This window comes from Xenopus laevis, chromosome 8S (genome assembly GCF_017654675.1).
Source record: "Xenopus laevis strain J_2021 chromosome 8S, Xenopus_laevis_v10.1, whole genome shotgun sequence".
NCBI lineage: Eukaryota > Metazoa > Chordata > Amphibia > Anura > Pipidae > Xenopus > Xenopus laevis.
Window position 1 is genome coordinate 63121374 of NC_054386.1, and position 15041 is coordinate 63136414.

General features: G+C 40.7%; 1 protein-coding gene across 2 annotated transcripts in view; it reads right to left on the minus strand.

The window, feature by feature from the left end:
- The window catches only part of tspan6.S (tetraspanin 6 S homeolog), a 21194-nt gene extending 19071 nt beyond the window's left edge, over window positions 1–2123 (minus strand). Inside the window, exon 1 of one of the 2 annotated variants that reach the window (XM_041574409.1) lies at window positions 1932–2123. In XM_041574409.1, coding sequence (XP_041430343.1) covers window positions 1932–2018 — 87 coding nt within the window. In that variant the 5' untranslated portion in view covers window positions 2019–2123. The remainder of the gene's footprint in view (window positions 1–1931) is intronic. The other variant, XM_018233009.2, reaches the window with a different exon arrangement.
- Window positions 2124–15041: the final 12918 nt, after the last annotated feature.

Consider the following 15041-nt stretch of genomic DNA (forward strand, 5'->3'; position numbering starts at 1 on the left):
ACAGCTACAGCCTAATTAAATGGCTACATTTCACATAGGAACTATGCAGCCACCCCTCACCCTGCTTCTGTAGGGAGGGTTAGGGGGGGTGGATATAATTTACAGGATATTCATCGTGTATTTGTATAGAGAGATAGAGATATATAGATATAGATATAGGATAAAGTACCCCCTCTTGTAAAATATAAGGATATTATAAGTTACCGAGGAGTTTCATGACCATATAAAAACACGAGGCCAAACAGGTCATGGAACTCCCGAGGTTACTTCTAATTTCCTCATATTTTGCAACTGGGGGTACTTTATTTATTATAATACACAAGTTTCAGTGAGTCATGTGACAGAAATGACATCAGAACTCACCGTTTATAAGGATATAATTTACAGGAAATTCATGGCTTTTATGTATTATATATACAAAATCCATTAATATCTTGTAAATGATATCCTTATAAACGGTGAGTTCTGATGTCATCAGTTATAAACGATGAGTTCTGATGTCATTTCTGTCACATGACTCACTGAAACTTGTGTATTATAATAAAGTAGCCCCAGTTGCAAAATATGAGGATATTAGAAGTTACTTCGGAGTTCCATGACCTGTATAAACACACGAGGCCGAATCCTCGGTAACTTATAATATCCTTATATTTTACAAGAGGGGGTACTTTATTCACTATATATTACAATACACAAGAGCCGTGAATATCCTGTAATGTCTGATTATAACTGATGTCATCAAGTAACCCCTGTTGCAAAACAAGAGGATATTAAAAGTCACCTTGGAACTCCATGACCTTTATAAAAGCACTCAGCCTTCGGCCTCGTGCTTTTATATGGTCATGAACCACTTGGTAACTTATAATATCCTTATATTTTACAATAGGGGGTACTTTATTCATTATATATACCAAGAACAAATCAGAAATACACAACAGGGGCCCGTCTTTGTACAGGGGTTTACAATGTCACAAGCAAAAGTGTGCATAGCTATGGAGTGTCATTGGTTTATTTATATATATATATATATATATATATATATATATATATATATATATATATATATATATATATATATATATATATATATATATATATTTATATTTATATACACACATACATATACACATACATACACATAAGCATAAGGTCCACCAGTTGAACCCCAGTGCACCTATACACTCACATATAAAAACGATATATATACCAATACCTGTACTAACAGTACATCTTAAAGGGGTGGTTCACCTTTGAGGAAACTTTTAGTATGTTATAGAATGTCCAATTCCTAGCAACTTTGCAATTGGTTTTCATTATTTATGTGTTATACTTTTTGAGTCATTTGCCCTTTTCTTCTGACCCTTTCCAGGTTTCAAATAAGGGTCGCTGACTCCCATCTAAAAAACAAAATGTTCTTTAAGGCTACACATTGATTGGTATTGCTACTTTTTATTCCTTATCTTTCTATGCAGGCCTCTCCTGTTCATATTCCAGACACTTATTCAAATATAGGCATGGTTGATAGGATAATTTGGACAGTAGTAACCAGACTGATGAAACTGCAAACTGCAGAGCTGCTGAATAAAAAGCGAAATAACTCAAAAACCACAAATAATAAAAAAGGAAAACCAATTGCAAATTGTCTCAGAATATCCCTCTCTAAAGCATACTACAAGTTAACTCAAAGGTGTACAACTCCTTTAAGATCACATAAGACATAAGACAAATAAGATGTAAGATGTATTTGTTTGCCTTTTAGTTTCACCGCTAATATATAGTCCTGGGACTCTCAGTTGAAGTTCAGCAACACCCTAAATCCCGCACCATATTATCATGTTCACCCCACCCAGTCTTAACATCAGTGAATGCAATCGCACACTGCAGTCTATCTAACCAGTAGTGATTTCCATAACTACAGACAGCTCGCTTACCCAGAAGATAAAGGTGTAGATGAGCAGCACGCTCTTTAAACACGTTATTACAGGCTTGGTCTGTAACCTTCGCGATGGAGACGCCATGTTTTCACTTCTACTGCTGCGGCAACTCTGCCAACCAAGCGGTTCTCTCACGACCGGATCCTGGGGATTGGCTGCGTAAAGGGGAGATGGGTAAATTCCGGAAATTGCCGAGTCACAAATCACGTGACACAGAAAGGATCCGAAGCCAGCCAATCTTTACAAACGTTTCAAGATACCGCAATGTAGGGGAAGCTTTAAATACAGTAATTCGATGGCATACGTGTTTCTTTTTTTAGTTGGTCAGTAGATAATCCAGCAGCCCTGGCCAAAAAAAAAATCAAACCAACCCACATATAAATGCATACCTGCATGCATAGAAAGAGGGACAAAAAGAGTGCGATGATATTTTTGACACCCCCATTTTGTGACCACACCCCTAATTACCTGGATCATTTTACTAAATTTGGCAGGTTATGAAAGTTTGTACACATTTCTGTGGTTTTTTTTATGTGTTATTACACTTTTACTAATGAAGATGAATTGCCCTTTAAACTGGAAGTCACAGTTTCCCCAAGAGACCTGCTTATCTTAAATTGTTACAATGGCTTCTTTGCTTATTTTAAATTGTTACTAAAGTATCAAAGTGCACCTGGCACATATTGTGGGCTCTCTGACAAAAACTATACATCTTTTTCTGGCTGTTCAGTGCAGGAGATCAAAGAGAGTCAGGACATTTCAGTAACAATCCAGGACTGCTGGTTGAGCTGTCAAAATCAGGATGTCCCACTCAATACGGGACAGTTGGGAGGTATATAAATATGTGGCCAGCCCCATGGCCCTGTTTGGCAAGTTATGAAAGTTTGAACGCATTTCTGGGAGTTTTAGCAATGTTTTTTGTGTTATAACAGTTTTGCTACTGAAGGTGAAATTGCCCATTAGGCTAGTGCCACACAGTGGCAGAAAACCACCAGCCAAAATCCGCTGGCTGATTTCTGCCCTACCGCAGGCAGTATCCTCCTCTCTCTCTTCCACACTGAATCAGAGTGGCGCAAACAGACTTGATGGGTTTCGGCAAAAACCATGAGTCTCTGCATTTTGAGCTGAAATCCACAAGTCTGTTTGGGCTGAGCCAATAAAGGAAAAAATGAAAGGAAAAACAATATAATGTAGTGCTGCTCTGCATTGGCAAAATTGGCTTGTTTGCTTCAGAAAAAAATATAGTTTATATAAACAAGCTGCTGGGCAGCCATTCAAGCACAGAACACATAGTAGATAATTAGTGATGAGCGAATATGTCCCATTGCTTTACTGAAAAATTCAGGAAACTGCAAAATATTTCATGATGACTGCGTGGCCTAATAGATAAGGCGTCTGACTTTGGATCAGAAGATTAAGGGCTTGAGTCCTTTTGTGGTTGATTCAGCCCTCTGTGTTTTATATATAGAGAGAGAGAGAGAGAGAGAGAGAGAATAAAGTACCTCCTCTTGTAAATTATAAGGATATTATAAGTTATAGAGGAGTTTCATGACCAAATGTTTTTATACAGGTCATGGAACTCTGAGGTAACTTCTAAAATCCTCATATTTTGCAACTGGGGGTAATTTATTTATTATAATACACAAGTTTCAGTGAGTCATGTGACAGAAATGACATCAGAACTCACCGTTTATAACTGATGACATCAGAACTCACCGTTTATAAGGATATCATTTACAGGATATTCATGGCTCTTGTGTATTATATATATATTAGCTGACATATTTCTTATCTTTGGTCCTGCTGAGCTGAATCCCTGAGGTTGGTTATATGCCACTGATACAATGGTTGCCAATATTCCGAAAGGGGCAGCTGATAAATGGATCAAGTCATGTAGCAAATTGCAACAGTTCTGAACCTTCACCTGGATTACTGAGCTGCCAGACTGAAACACCAAAGGGATCGGAACATTAAACTTAAATTTTGGAAAAAGAGAAAAAAAATGGAAAGTGGACGAAGAAATTCTTTATTTCTGCAGACCTGATCAAAAGGGGACTGAAACATTCAAAATATAAATTACTCGGCAGAAGCTCTTTTCAGTGGAAATCGATAGGATGAGTGAGTAATGTGAGACAAACCCTGCGTAAATGGGTCCCCTGCATTTCACATTCCTGAAGTTAAAGTGCGATTGAATAGAATCTAGTCGTGTGTGAAAATACACAAAATACATTTTGTTCCAGTCCTTTTGACAAGTAAAGGGTGTCACAATTTAATATTACAAACATATCACAAGAAGTGAGCATCAGTTAGTGCATTATATGGCTCAAGAATGTGCATACATCCAGGGCCGCCATTAGAAATCACGGGGCCCCGTACAACAAAATTTTTGGGGCCCCCTGGGCCCCGCCCACACTGACGACCAAGCTCCGCCCCATATCCCGCCCACATCGTAGTTAAAAGACCACACAGACATCAGCGCTAAAAAAGTAACCCCCCCCCCCACACAAGTTGTAAAAAGCTATTGATGGTCAGGGCCCCCTTATAAAAAAAATTGGGGCCCCAAAAAATTAAAAATTTTTTTTTTTAAAAAACATTGGTGGCAGGGGCCCCCTGTTAAAAAAAACTTGGGGCCCCAACAAAAAAAAATGTAAAAAAAACTAAAAAATAAACAAACATTGGTGGCAGGGGCCCCCTTCTAAGTTAAAAACAAATTGGGGCCCCAAAAAAAAATTTGAAAAAAAATTAATTTTTTTTTGAAAAAAAAAAAAAAACATTGGCGGCAGGGGCCCCCTTATAAGTTAAAAACAAATTGGGGCCCCAAAAAAAAATTTGAAAAAAAATTAATTTTTTTTTGAAAAAAAAAAAACATTGGCGGCAGGGGCCCCCTTATAAGTTAAAAACAAATTGGGGCCCGAAAAAAAAAATTTTTTTGAAAAAAAAATTTTTTTGAAAAAAAAAAAAATGGTGGCAGGGGCCCCCTTACAAGTTAAAAACAAATTGGGGCCCCAAAAAAAATTTAAAAAAAAAATAATTTTTTTTTGAAAAAAAAAAAAACTGGTGGCAGGGGCCCCCTTACAAGTTAAAAAAATTTGGGGCCACCAAAAAGAAAATTAATTTTTTTTTTAAAAAAAAAAACCCAAAAAAAAACAATGGTGGCAAGGGGCCCCTTACGAGTTAAAAAAAAAATTGGGGCCCCAAAAACAAAAGTTTTAAAAAAAAGATTGGTGGCAGGGGCCTATAGAATATTAAAATAATACATTGGTGGCCAGGGGATTAAAAAAACACAAACTGGTGTTCAGTAGAATTGAACTCATGGCTTCAGTACTTCAACTTCGCCTCCTTTCGTGACTTCGGGTCTTTTCACCGCTTCAGGACTTCGGCTTCGGCTGTTTTCGTGACTTCGGGTCTTTGCGCTGCTTCAGGACTTCGGCTTCGGCTGTTTTCGTGACTTCGGGTCTTTTCGGCGCTTCGTGACTTCGGCTTTTTCCGTGACTTCGGGTCTTTTCGTCGCATCGGCTTCGGCTTTTCGGCACTTCCGCATTCGGCACTGAAGAGGCAAGACGTACGGCTCGGGCGCTCGTAAGGGAGGCCCGGATCTTCAAAAAAATGCAGCGCTGCCGGGCCCCCCTTCATGCCCGGGCCCGGTACGCTTGTCCCCCCTGTCCCCCCCTGATGGCGGCCCTGCATACATCAAATGTGACTGTGTCGCCTAATGGATAAGGCATCTGACTTTGGATCCAAAGTCAGGGGAGTTCGAGTCCATTTGTGTTTGCACAGGCAAAAGTTAGAGCAGGGCTGCCGGCTATACAAAAAGGGGGGGGGAGCTGTGACTGATACCAAAAGGCTTCCTGGTCGGGGTTTTGTCTCGAGAGTTCTTGTTTCGGCTGTTTGGCGCAGCTATATCGAATAGAGCATGATAGCGGGTTTTCCTGAGAGTAAGGGCCACTCTCCCTAACTCTCCCTGCAGTCCGCACAATAAACGAGCAGGTAACACTGCAATTGAATGTCTGTGTGCCGATCCTTCTCTGTGCTCCACTCTCCCTAAACCCAGAAAGTATGGAATACTGGAAATGCTCCCAGGCCTCGCCTGTTATTGGTGGTGCTAGGTCCTGTACCCCATGTGAAAAGGGCGGGTGCTGTGGCCGACTGGCGCGTGGGCTAATGGATAAGGCGTCTGACTTTGGGTCAGAAGATTGAGGGTTTCGATTTAGCCCTCTGTGTATGCGATAGCGTTGGGCTCTTGCTCCTCTGCGACAGCAAGGAGAAGGTGATGGCCAAGGAGAAGAAAGCCCTTTGTGGTATTAGGCTTTTTGTCAGCCTTCAGCTATTCAAGCTGTATTGTGGCAGCTCGGGATGAAGTGAATGCTGGGAAAAGCTGAAAGGATGAAAGGATGGCCTGTCAGATGTAGAATCTGAACCAAAACTACGTCAGGTAAACCAAGCTGCGAGCTGATGCTGAGCCACTCCATGTCGGGTTGATATTTTGGAGCACTTTCAACCTGAAAGGAGGAGAATTATGAACTAATATGAAAAAGCAAAAAAGAAGTCCTCTAAGGGAATGCAGGCGGTGCTGCATGGTTCGGAGCAACATGATGGGCAAATGATGGCGCTAAGAAGCCTTTCGCTTTAGGCCAGCTTTTGTTAAAGAGTTTATTCAACTTCCAATGCTTTTTGCAGTTGTTTTCACATCATTTGTCAGGAATAAATAAGTTTTTTCATTGTCTTTCTAAAGCAGCTGTGTGTGTGTGGGGGGTTGATGGTGGTCACAGACCTTGCAAACTGTTCTAAATGGATACATTTAGTTGATACATTTGTTATCTTTGTACCTGCTGAGCAGATTCCCTGATTTTCATCAAAGGCTGCTGTTAGAATTGATACAATTGTTGCCAATATTCCACAAAGGCGGCTTAGAAATGTAAATTGTTACAGTTTAGAATCTTTACCTTAGAGATGGGAACATAAAATGTAAAAATAAAAATCACATCAGTTATTATGAATTGGATGGGCAATAACTCACTTACAGTGGACCAGTGGGTTAACCTTGTTAATAAAATTCTCCCAGCTATTAGGCTCACCTACGAGAGCCGAGGTTGCCCAGCCAAATTTGAAAAGGTGTGGTTCCATTGGCTGGATATTCATCCAACAGTTAATGAGAATCATTTGTAATCATAGAGGACCCCTGACTTCCAGAGGGATGTAGAATTGGAAGCTGGTATAATATGTATGCAACATATGGGCTGATGTGTTTATTAATGCTTTATGTCATGATGATCAGATGTAAACTATCTTTCTTACTTCTTGTCTATCTTGTTATTGTTTTGAAAATGCAATAAAAAAACCTTTAAAAAAATAAATAAATAAATAAGAATCACAGGTTTTGAAAAACGGTAATAAATGAGAAATGGATATCAGTGATACAAAGTCTTTCTTTATTCTTAGAAAGTATTGTTACTTGGTAGGTTTAACCCTTTAAGTGCCACAGAACGTAGAATCTACGTTCTGTGGAAAAGTAACTTGAAATGCCACAGAACGTAGATTCTACGTTCTGCAGCACTTCCGGGTTCTGGAGCGGAGGAGCGGCTGTTAGAGCCGCTTCGCTCCGTTCCGCTTCGATCCCCTGCCCCTAGGCAACGAGCAGAGCAGGGGGATCGAGTGGCCCCTGGGGCGCGATCGCCCAGGGGCCCAAAACAGCAGCAAGCACGTGTTCCTTACGTGTCCTGCTGCTGCAGCCTGCACTGCGCCATCCAGCTCCGCCCCCACAGCACAGAGACACGCAGATCGTCGCAGATGTCTTCCTGGGACCCCTCCACATCGTGTGCAACAGTCTTCAGCGACTTTTTCAGGTTAGTGCAACAATTACACACACAAACACACCAACACACACTTATTACAGTAATACACACTTAGATTCACACTTACACACACTTACACATACATTTTTGGGGATTGGGGGGGGTCACTTACACTCACTGCACTTTACACACACGTGCACACGCACACACGCGCACATAACATGTAATTTACCATTTGTACACACGCACACGCACATACATGGCATTGTGGCTTTTTTTTTTTTTTCTTATCGCATCGTCTCTTTTTTTTTGCTGAAAAAATGTTTTATTGCCATTACGAATAGCGTATTCGCTAACCCGTACTGTGCAATATCTTTTGTATGTTATTTCGGTGATTATATTGCAATTTTGGGTATTTTGGTGCATTTTTGAGCCAGATTTTCAATCGAACATTAATTAGTACAGCCAGGTTACTTGATTCTGTCAGCACTCTGTTACTATTGTTTGTGTTCACTAGTCTATAACACCACGTATTCTGTGCATAGAAAAAACATTGATTTTTGGTGGTCAATCTTATGTAGTCTTTTGTATTCACTTCTCACTCACTCCTTGTTATGCTGTGACTCGACCTAGTATTCTGTTTCCTCTGAGATAAGCAGTATCTTATACCCTGAGCTAGAATGCATGAACCTGATATCCATACCTGTTTGCGACTGGTGCGTTCGTGTGCGACCACATAGCTTCGGCCCTATCAATTAGTAACTCAATATGTGGAACATCTGGAGTCTGTCCACACAGATGCTTCCGACGCTGACCACCGTGGCGATTCCATATGTGTGCACCGGATAATTTCACAGCTTATGGTGATTACGCGTACGACAACTCGTGGCTAGGTCATACGTGCACACTCGCTTGCCCGGTGATCGGCTAAAATGCAAGCTTTGTTCATTGATAGACAATTTCAACGACGGAAGAGTCTTGCATAGACATTAACGCTTAGGTTTCAGCATGGCTTTTGCAGTTTGGCAAAGTCTATGTCAGAGTAGGCGACACCTCATCGTAATGACCCAGTATTCGGATTCAGTACAGTGAATGTTGATTTACTTCTGTAACACCACACTATATGTTGTTTTCTGCATGCGGTTCTCATCTTTTCCTCCATTGTCCTCTTTAATGATTGTTTGCACTGGTGGCGACAGGGGGCGTTCAATGTTGCATGAAGGCATCCATATACACCATGCCAGCGATTGCTAATATCTGTCAGCATTGCTCTCAGACACGAAAGACAGCCCGGTGTAAAGTCGGATGATGTATCATTACATTTGACTATTGTCATCTGTTGGTGGTCTCTCGTTGCTGCCCACCATCAGTTGGGTATGTTTATCTAATGAGAGCATAGTTGGAGCGCTCACTGTCCCAAGTGTTCATGCGAGAGCTGGTTCTCGTGCGTTCTATGCGATTTCTAGGTCGTACTGTGTATGCTGCGATAACGATGCTTACAAAACGGTGAGAACATCTGAAATGAAGAGGGTAAAATTCAAAGCTTGGTGCTAGGACGATATTCTCAGCACAATATTGAGTACCCAAATCACGTTATGTTCAGCTATTGGCTTCCTCGCTTAGTGTCTTGGCCTTGTCTAGTCTGCACGTAGGGCCAGGTAGTTCATACAGTCTAATATCTGACCCACTACTGTGATTCGCTCCAGACAAGTGTTTATAAGCTCTCTAAGAGAGAAAGATACTCGCATGTTTTGTTCCTGGTTGCCCTGAGGTCCTCTGTACTGAATTGCCAAAGTGTAGCGGTTCTTAAATCGCACTAATATCAGTCACAAAGACACAGCGAGATTGGTGGCGTTTACTATCTTGTACGCGAGGCGGAGGCTGTCCAGCGCGCGCTGCCATAGCCAGTCGTGTAGAAAGATGAATATACACTATTGTCATTTGGGGTCTCTGTGCGCCACATAGTTTGGTATATCTATGCACATTGGGCATCAACTATTTAGTAGACCCCTGGCGTTCATATTTAGGATGTTTTATGCTGATACGTTACGAAACGTGGAGCATATAATGGGGTAAAATTCCAAGCTTTGTGACGATTTTCAGAAATTTGATAAAAACCGTATGTTTCAGCATTGCTTTGCAGTTTGACAGTTTGTAGTAGAAACACTTATTTACCCATATTGGATTCGTCAGAATGTGTACTTTCTGAAAATATCTGGTTTTCTGGGGTCTCTGTACTGTTAGGGGGGTCTAATGTTGCATAATACACACACCAGGTGCTTATATTGCAGCAGCCAGCGCGTCAGCCGTGAAAATGTATATACACTATTGTCATTTGGTGGGTCTCTGTGCGCCACATAGTTTGGTATATCTATGCATATTGGGCATCAAAGTGTTCAGTAGACCCTGGCGTTCATATTTAGGATTGTTTTATGCTGATACGTTACGAAACGTGGAGCATATAATGGGGTAAAATTCAAGCTTTGTGACGATTTTCAGAAATTTGATAAAAACCGTTATGTTCAGCATTGCTTTGCAGTTTGGCAGTTTGTAGTAGAAACAGTTATTTACCCATATTGGATTCGTCAGAATGTGTACTTTCTGAAATATCTGGTTTTCTGGGTCTCTGTACTGTTAGGGGTCTAATGTCGCATAATACACACACCAGGTGCTTATATTGCAGCAGCCAGCGCGTCAGCCGTGAAAATGTATATACACTATTGTCATTTGGTGGTCTCTGTGCGCCACATAGTTTGGTATATCTATGCATATTGGGCATCAAAGTGTTCAGTAGACCCCTGGCGTTCATATTTAGGATTTTTATGCTGATACGTTACGAAACGTGGAGCATATAATGGGGTAAAATTCAAGCTTTGTGACGATTTTCAGAAATTTGATAAAACCGTTATGTTCAGCATTGCTTTGCAGTTTGGCAGTTTGTAGTAGAAACACTTATTTACCCATATTGGATTCGTCAGAATGTGTACTTTCTGAAAATATCTGGTTTTTCTGGGGTCTCTATACTGTTAGGGGGGTCTAATGTCACATAATACACACACCAGGTGCTTATATTGCAGCAGCCAGCGCGTCAGCCGTGAAAATGTATATACACTATTGTCATTTGGGGGTCTCTATGCGCCACATAGTTTGGTATATCTATGCATATTGGGCATCAAAGTGTTCAGTAGACCCCTGGCGTTCATATTTAGGATGTTTTATGTGATAGGTTACGAAACGTGGAGCATATAATGGGGTAAAATTCAAGCTTTGTGACGATTTTCAGAAATTTGATAAAAACCGTTATGTTCAGCATTGCTTTGCAGTTTGGCAGTTTGTAGTAGAAACACTTATTTACCCATATTGGATTCGTCAGAATGTGTACTTTCTGAAAATATCTGGTTTTCTGGGGTCTCTGTACTGTTAGGGGGGTCTAATGTCGCATAATACACACACCAGGTGCTTATATTGCAGCAGCCAGCGCGTCAGCCGTGAAAATGTATATACACTATTGTCATTTGGGGGTCTCTGTGCGCCACATAGTTTGGTATATCTATGCATATTGGGCATCAAAGTGTTCAGTAGACCCCTGGCGTTCATATTTAGGATGTTTTATGCTGATACGTTACGAAACGTGGAGCATATAATGGAGTAAAATTCAAGCTTTGTGACGATTTTCAGAAATTTGATAAAAACCGTTATGTTCAGCATTGCTTTGCAGTTTGGCAGTTTGTAGTAGAAACACTTATTTACCCATATTGGTTTCGTCAGAATGTGTACTTTCTGAAAATATATGGTTTTCTGTGGTCTCTGTACTGTTAGGGGGGTCTAATGTCGCATAATACACACACCAGGTGCTTATATTGCAGCAGCCAGCGCGTCAGCCGTGAAAATGTATATACACTATTGTCATTTGGGGGTCTCTGTGCGCCACATAGTTTGGTATATCTATGCATATTGGGCATCAAAGTGTTCAGTAGACCCCTGGCGTTCATATTTAGGATGTTTTATGCTGATAAGTTACGAAATGTGGGGCATATAATGGGGTAAAATTCAAGCTTTGTGACGATTTTCAGAAATTTGATAAAAACCGTTATGTTCAGCATTGCTTTGCAGTTTGGCAGTTTGTAGTAGAAACACTTATTTACCCATATTGGATTCGTCAGAATGTGTACTTTCTGAAAATATATGGTTTTCTGGGGTCTCTGTACTGTTAGGTGGTCTAATGTCGCATAATACACACACCGGGTGGTTATGTTGCAGCAGCCAGCGCGTCAGCCGTGAAAATGTCTATACATATTGTCATTTGGGGGTCTCTGTGCGCCACATAGTTTGGTATATCTATGCACATTGGGCATCAAACTATTTAGTAGACCCGTATGTTTATATTTAGGATGCTTTATGCTGGTAATGATACATGGACAATACGATGCTGGAAAGTTGAAGCTTTGAGGCAATTTTCAGATATTTCACCAAAACCGCCAAATTTGGCAAAGCCTTGCGACTCAGTAGTTTGGAGCAGAAAAGCATGGGTACCCATTTTAGATTCTGTAGAATGTGTACTTTCCAAAAATGTATGGGTTTGGGGGGTAAACATATATTTCTGTGTTTTTACCCCACAAAAATGCAGACAATGTGCTGATTTTTCATTAGCTGAAGTTACCCACAGGACAATTTGTATGTGCTAAACTTCATTTTGGGGCCTCTAAATGCCATATACTTTGGTAAACCTATGCACAGTGGGCACCAAACTGTTTGGAGGACCCCTGGCAATCACAATTTGGGTGCTTTTTTGTGATACGTAATGATACATGGGCGATATGATGCTGGAAAGTTGAAGCATTGAGGCAATTTTCAGATATTTCACCAAAACCGACAACTTTGGGAAAGCCTTGCGACTCAGTAGTTTGGAGCAATAAGGCATGGGTACCCATTTTAGATTCTGTAGAATGTGTACTTTCCAAAAATGTATGGGTTTGGGGGGTAAACATATATTTCTGTGTTTTTACCCCACAAAAATGCAGTTAATGTGTTGATCTTTCATTAGCTGAAGTTACCCACAGGACTATTTGTATGCACTAACTTCATTTTGGGGCCTCTAAATGCCAGATACTTTGGTAAACCTATGAACAATGGCCACCAAACTGTTCGGAGGAACCCTGGCAATCATATTTAGGGTGCTTTTTCTTGGTGCATAACGATACATGGGTGATATGGTGCTGAGAAGTTGAAGCTTTGAGGCAATTTTCAGATATTTCACCAAAACCGACAATTGTGGGAAAGCCTTGCGACTCAGTAGTTTGGAGCAGAAAGGCATGGGTACCCATTTTAGATTCGGTAGAATGTGTACTTTCCAAAACTATATGGGTTTTGGGGGGCAAACATATATTTCTGTGTTTTTACCCCACAAAAATGCAGTCAATGTGTTGATTTTTCATTAGCTGAAGTTACCCACGGAACTGTTTGTATGCGCTAACTTCATTTTGGGGCCTCTAAATGCCAGATACTTTGGTAAACTTATGAACAATGGCCACCAAACTGTTCGGAGGAACCCTGGCAATCATATTTAGGGTGCTTTTTCTTAGTACGTAATGATACATGGGTGATATAGTGCTGGGAAGTTGAAGCTTTGAGGCAATTTTCAGATATTTCACCAAAACCGACAACTTTGGGAAAGCCTTGCGACTCAGTAGTTTGGAGCAGAAAGGCATGGGTACCCATTTTAGATTCAGTAGAATGTGTACTTTCCAAAAATATATGGGTTTGGGGGGTAAACATATATTTCTGTGTTTTTACCCCACAAAAATGCAGTCAATGTGTTGATTTCTCATTAGATGAAGTTACCTACAGGACTATTTGTCTGCGCTAACTTCATTTTGAGGCCTCTAAATGCCAGATACTTTGGTAAACCTATGAACAATGGCCACCAAACTGTTTGGAGGAACCCTGGCAATAATATTTAGGGTGCTTTTTCTTGGTGCGTAACGATACATGGGTGATATGGTGCTGAGAAGTTGAAGCTTTGAGGTAATTTTCAGATATTTCACCAAAACCGACAATTGTGGGAAAGCCTTGCGACTCAGTAGTTTGGAGCAGAAAGGCATGGGTACCCATTTTAGATTCGGTAGAATGTGTACTTTCCAAAAATATATGGGTTTGGGGGGTAAACATATATTTCTGTGTTTTTACCCCACAAAAATGCAGTCAATGTGTTGATTTTTCATTAGCTGAAGTTACCCACGGGACTGTTTGTATGCGCTAACTTCATTTTGGGGCCTCTAAATGCCAGATACTTTGGTAAACCTAGGAACAGTGGCCACCAAACTGTTTGGAGGAACCCTGGCAATCATATTTAGGGTGCTTTATCTTGGTGCGTAACTATACATGGGCGATATGGTGCTGAGAAGTTGAAGCTTTGAGGCAATTTTCAGATATTTCACCAAAACCGACAATTGTGGGAAAGCCTTGCGACTCAGTAGTTTGGAGCAGAAAGGCATGGGTACCCATTTTAGATTCAGTAGAATGTGTACTTTCCAAAAATATATGGGTTTTGGGGGTAAACATATATTTCTGTGTTTTTACCCCACAAAAATGCAGTCAATGTGTTGATTTTTCATTGGCTGAAGTTACCCACGGGACTGTTTGTATGCGCTAACTTCATTTTGGGGCCTCTAAATGCCAGATACTTTGGTAAACCTATGAACAATGGCCACCAAACTGTTTGGAGGAACCCTGGCAATCATATTTAGGGTGCTTTTTCTTGGTGCATAACGATACATGGGTGATATGGTGCTGAGAAGTTGAAGGTTTGAGGCAATTTTCACATATTTCACCAAAACCGACAATTGTGGGAAAGCCTTGCGACTCAGTAGTTTGGAGCAGAAAGGCATGGGTACCCATTTTAGATTCGGTAGAATGTGTACTTTCCAAAAATATATGGGTTTTGGGGGTAAACATATATTTCTGTGTTTTTACCCCACAAAAATGCAGTCAATGTGTTGATTTTTCATTAGCTGAAGTTACCCACGGGACTGTTTGTATGCGCTAACTTCATTTTGGGGCCTCTAAATGCCAGATACTTTGGTAAACCTATGAACAATGGCCACCAAAATGTTCAGAGGAACCATGGCAATCATATTTAGGGTGCTTTTTCTTAGTGCATAATGATACATGGGTGATATGGTGCTGGGAAGTTGAAGGTTTGAGGCAATTTTCACATATTTCACCAAAACCGACAATTTTGGGAAAGCCTTGCGACTCAGTAGTTTGGAGCAGAAAGGCATGGGTACCCATTTTAGATTCGGTAGAATGTGTACTT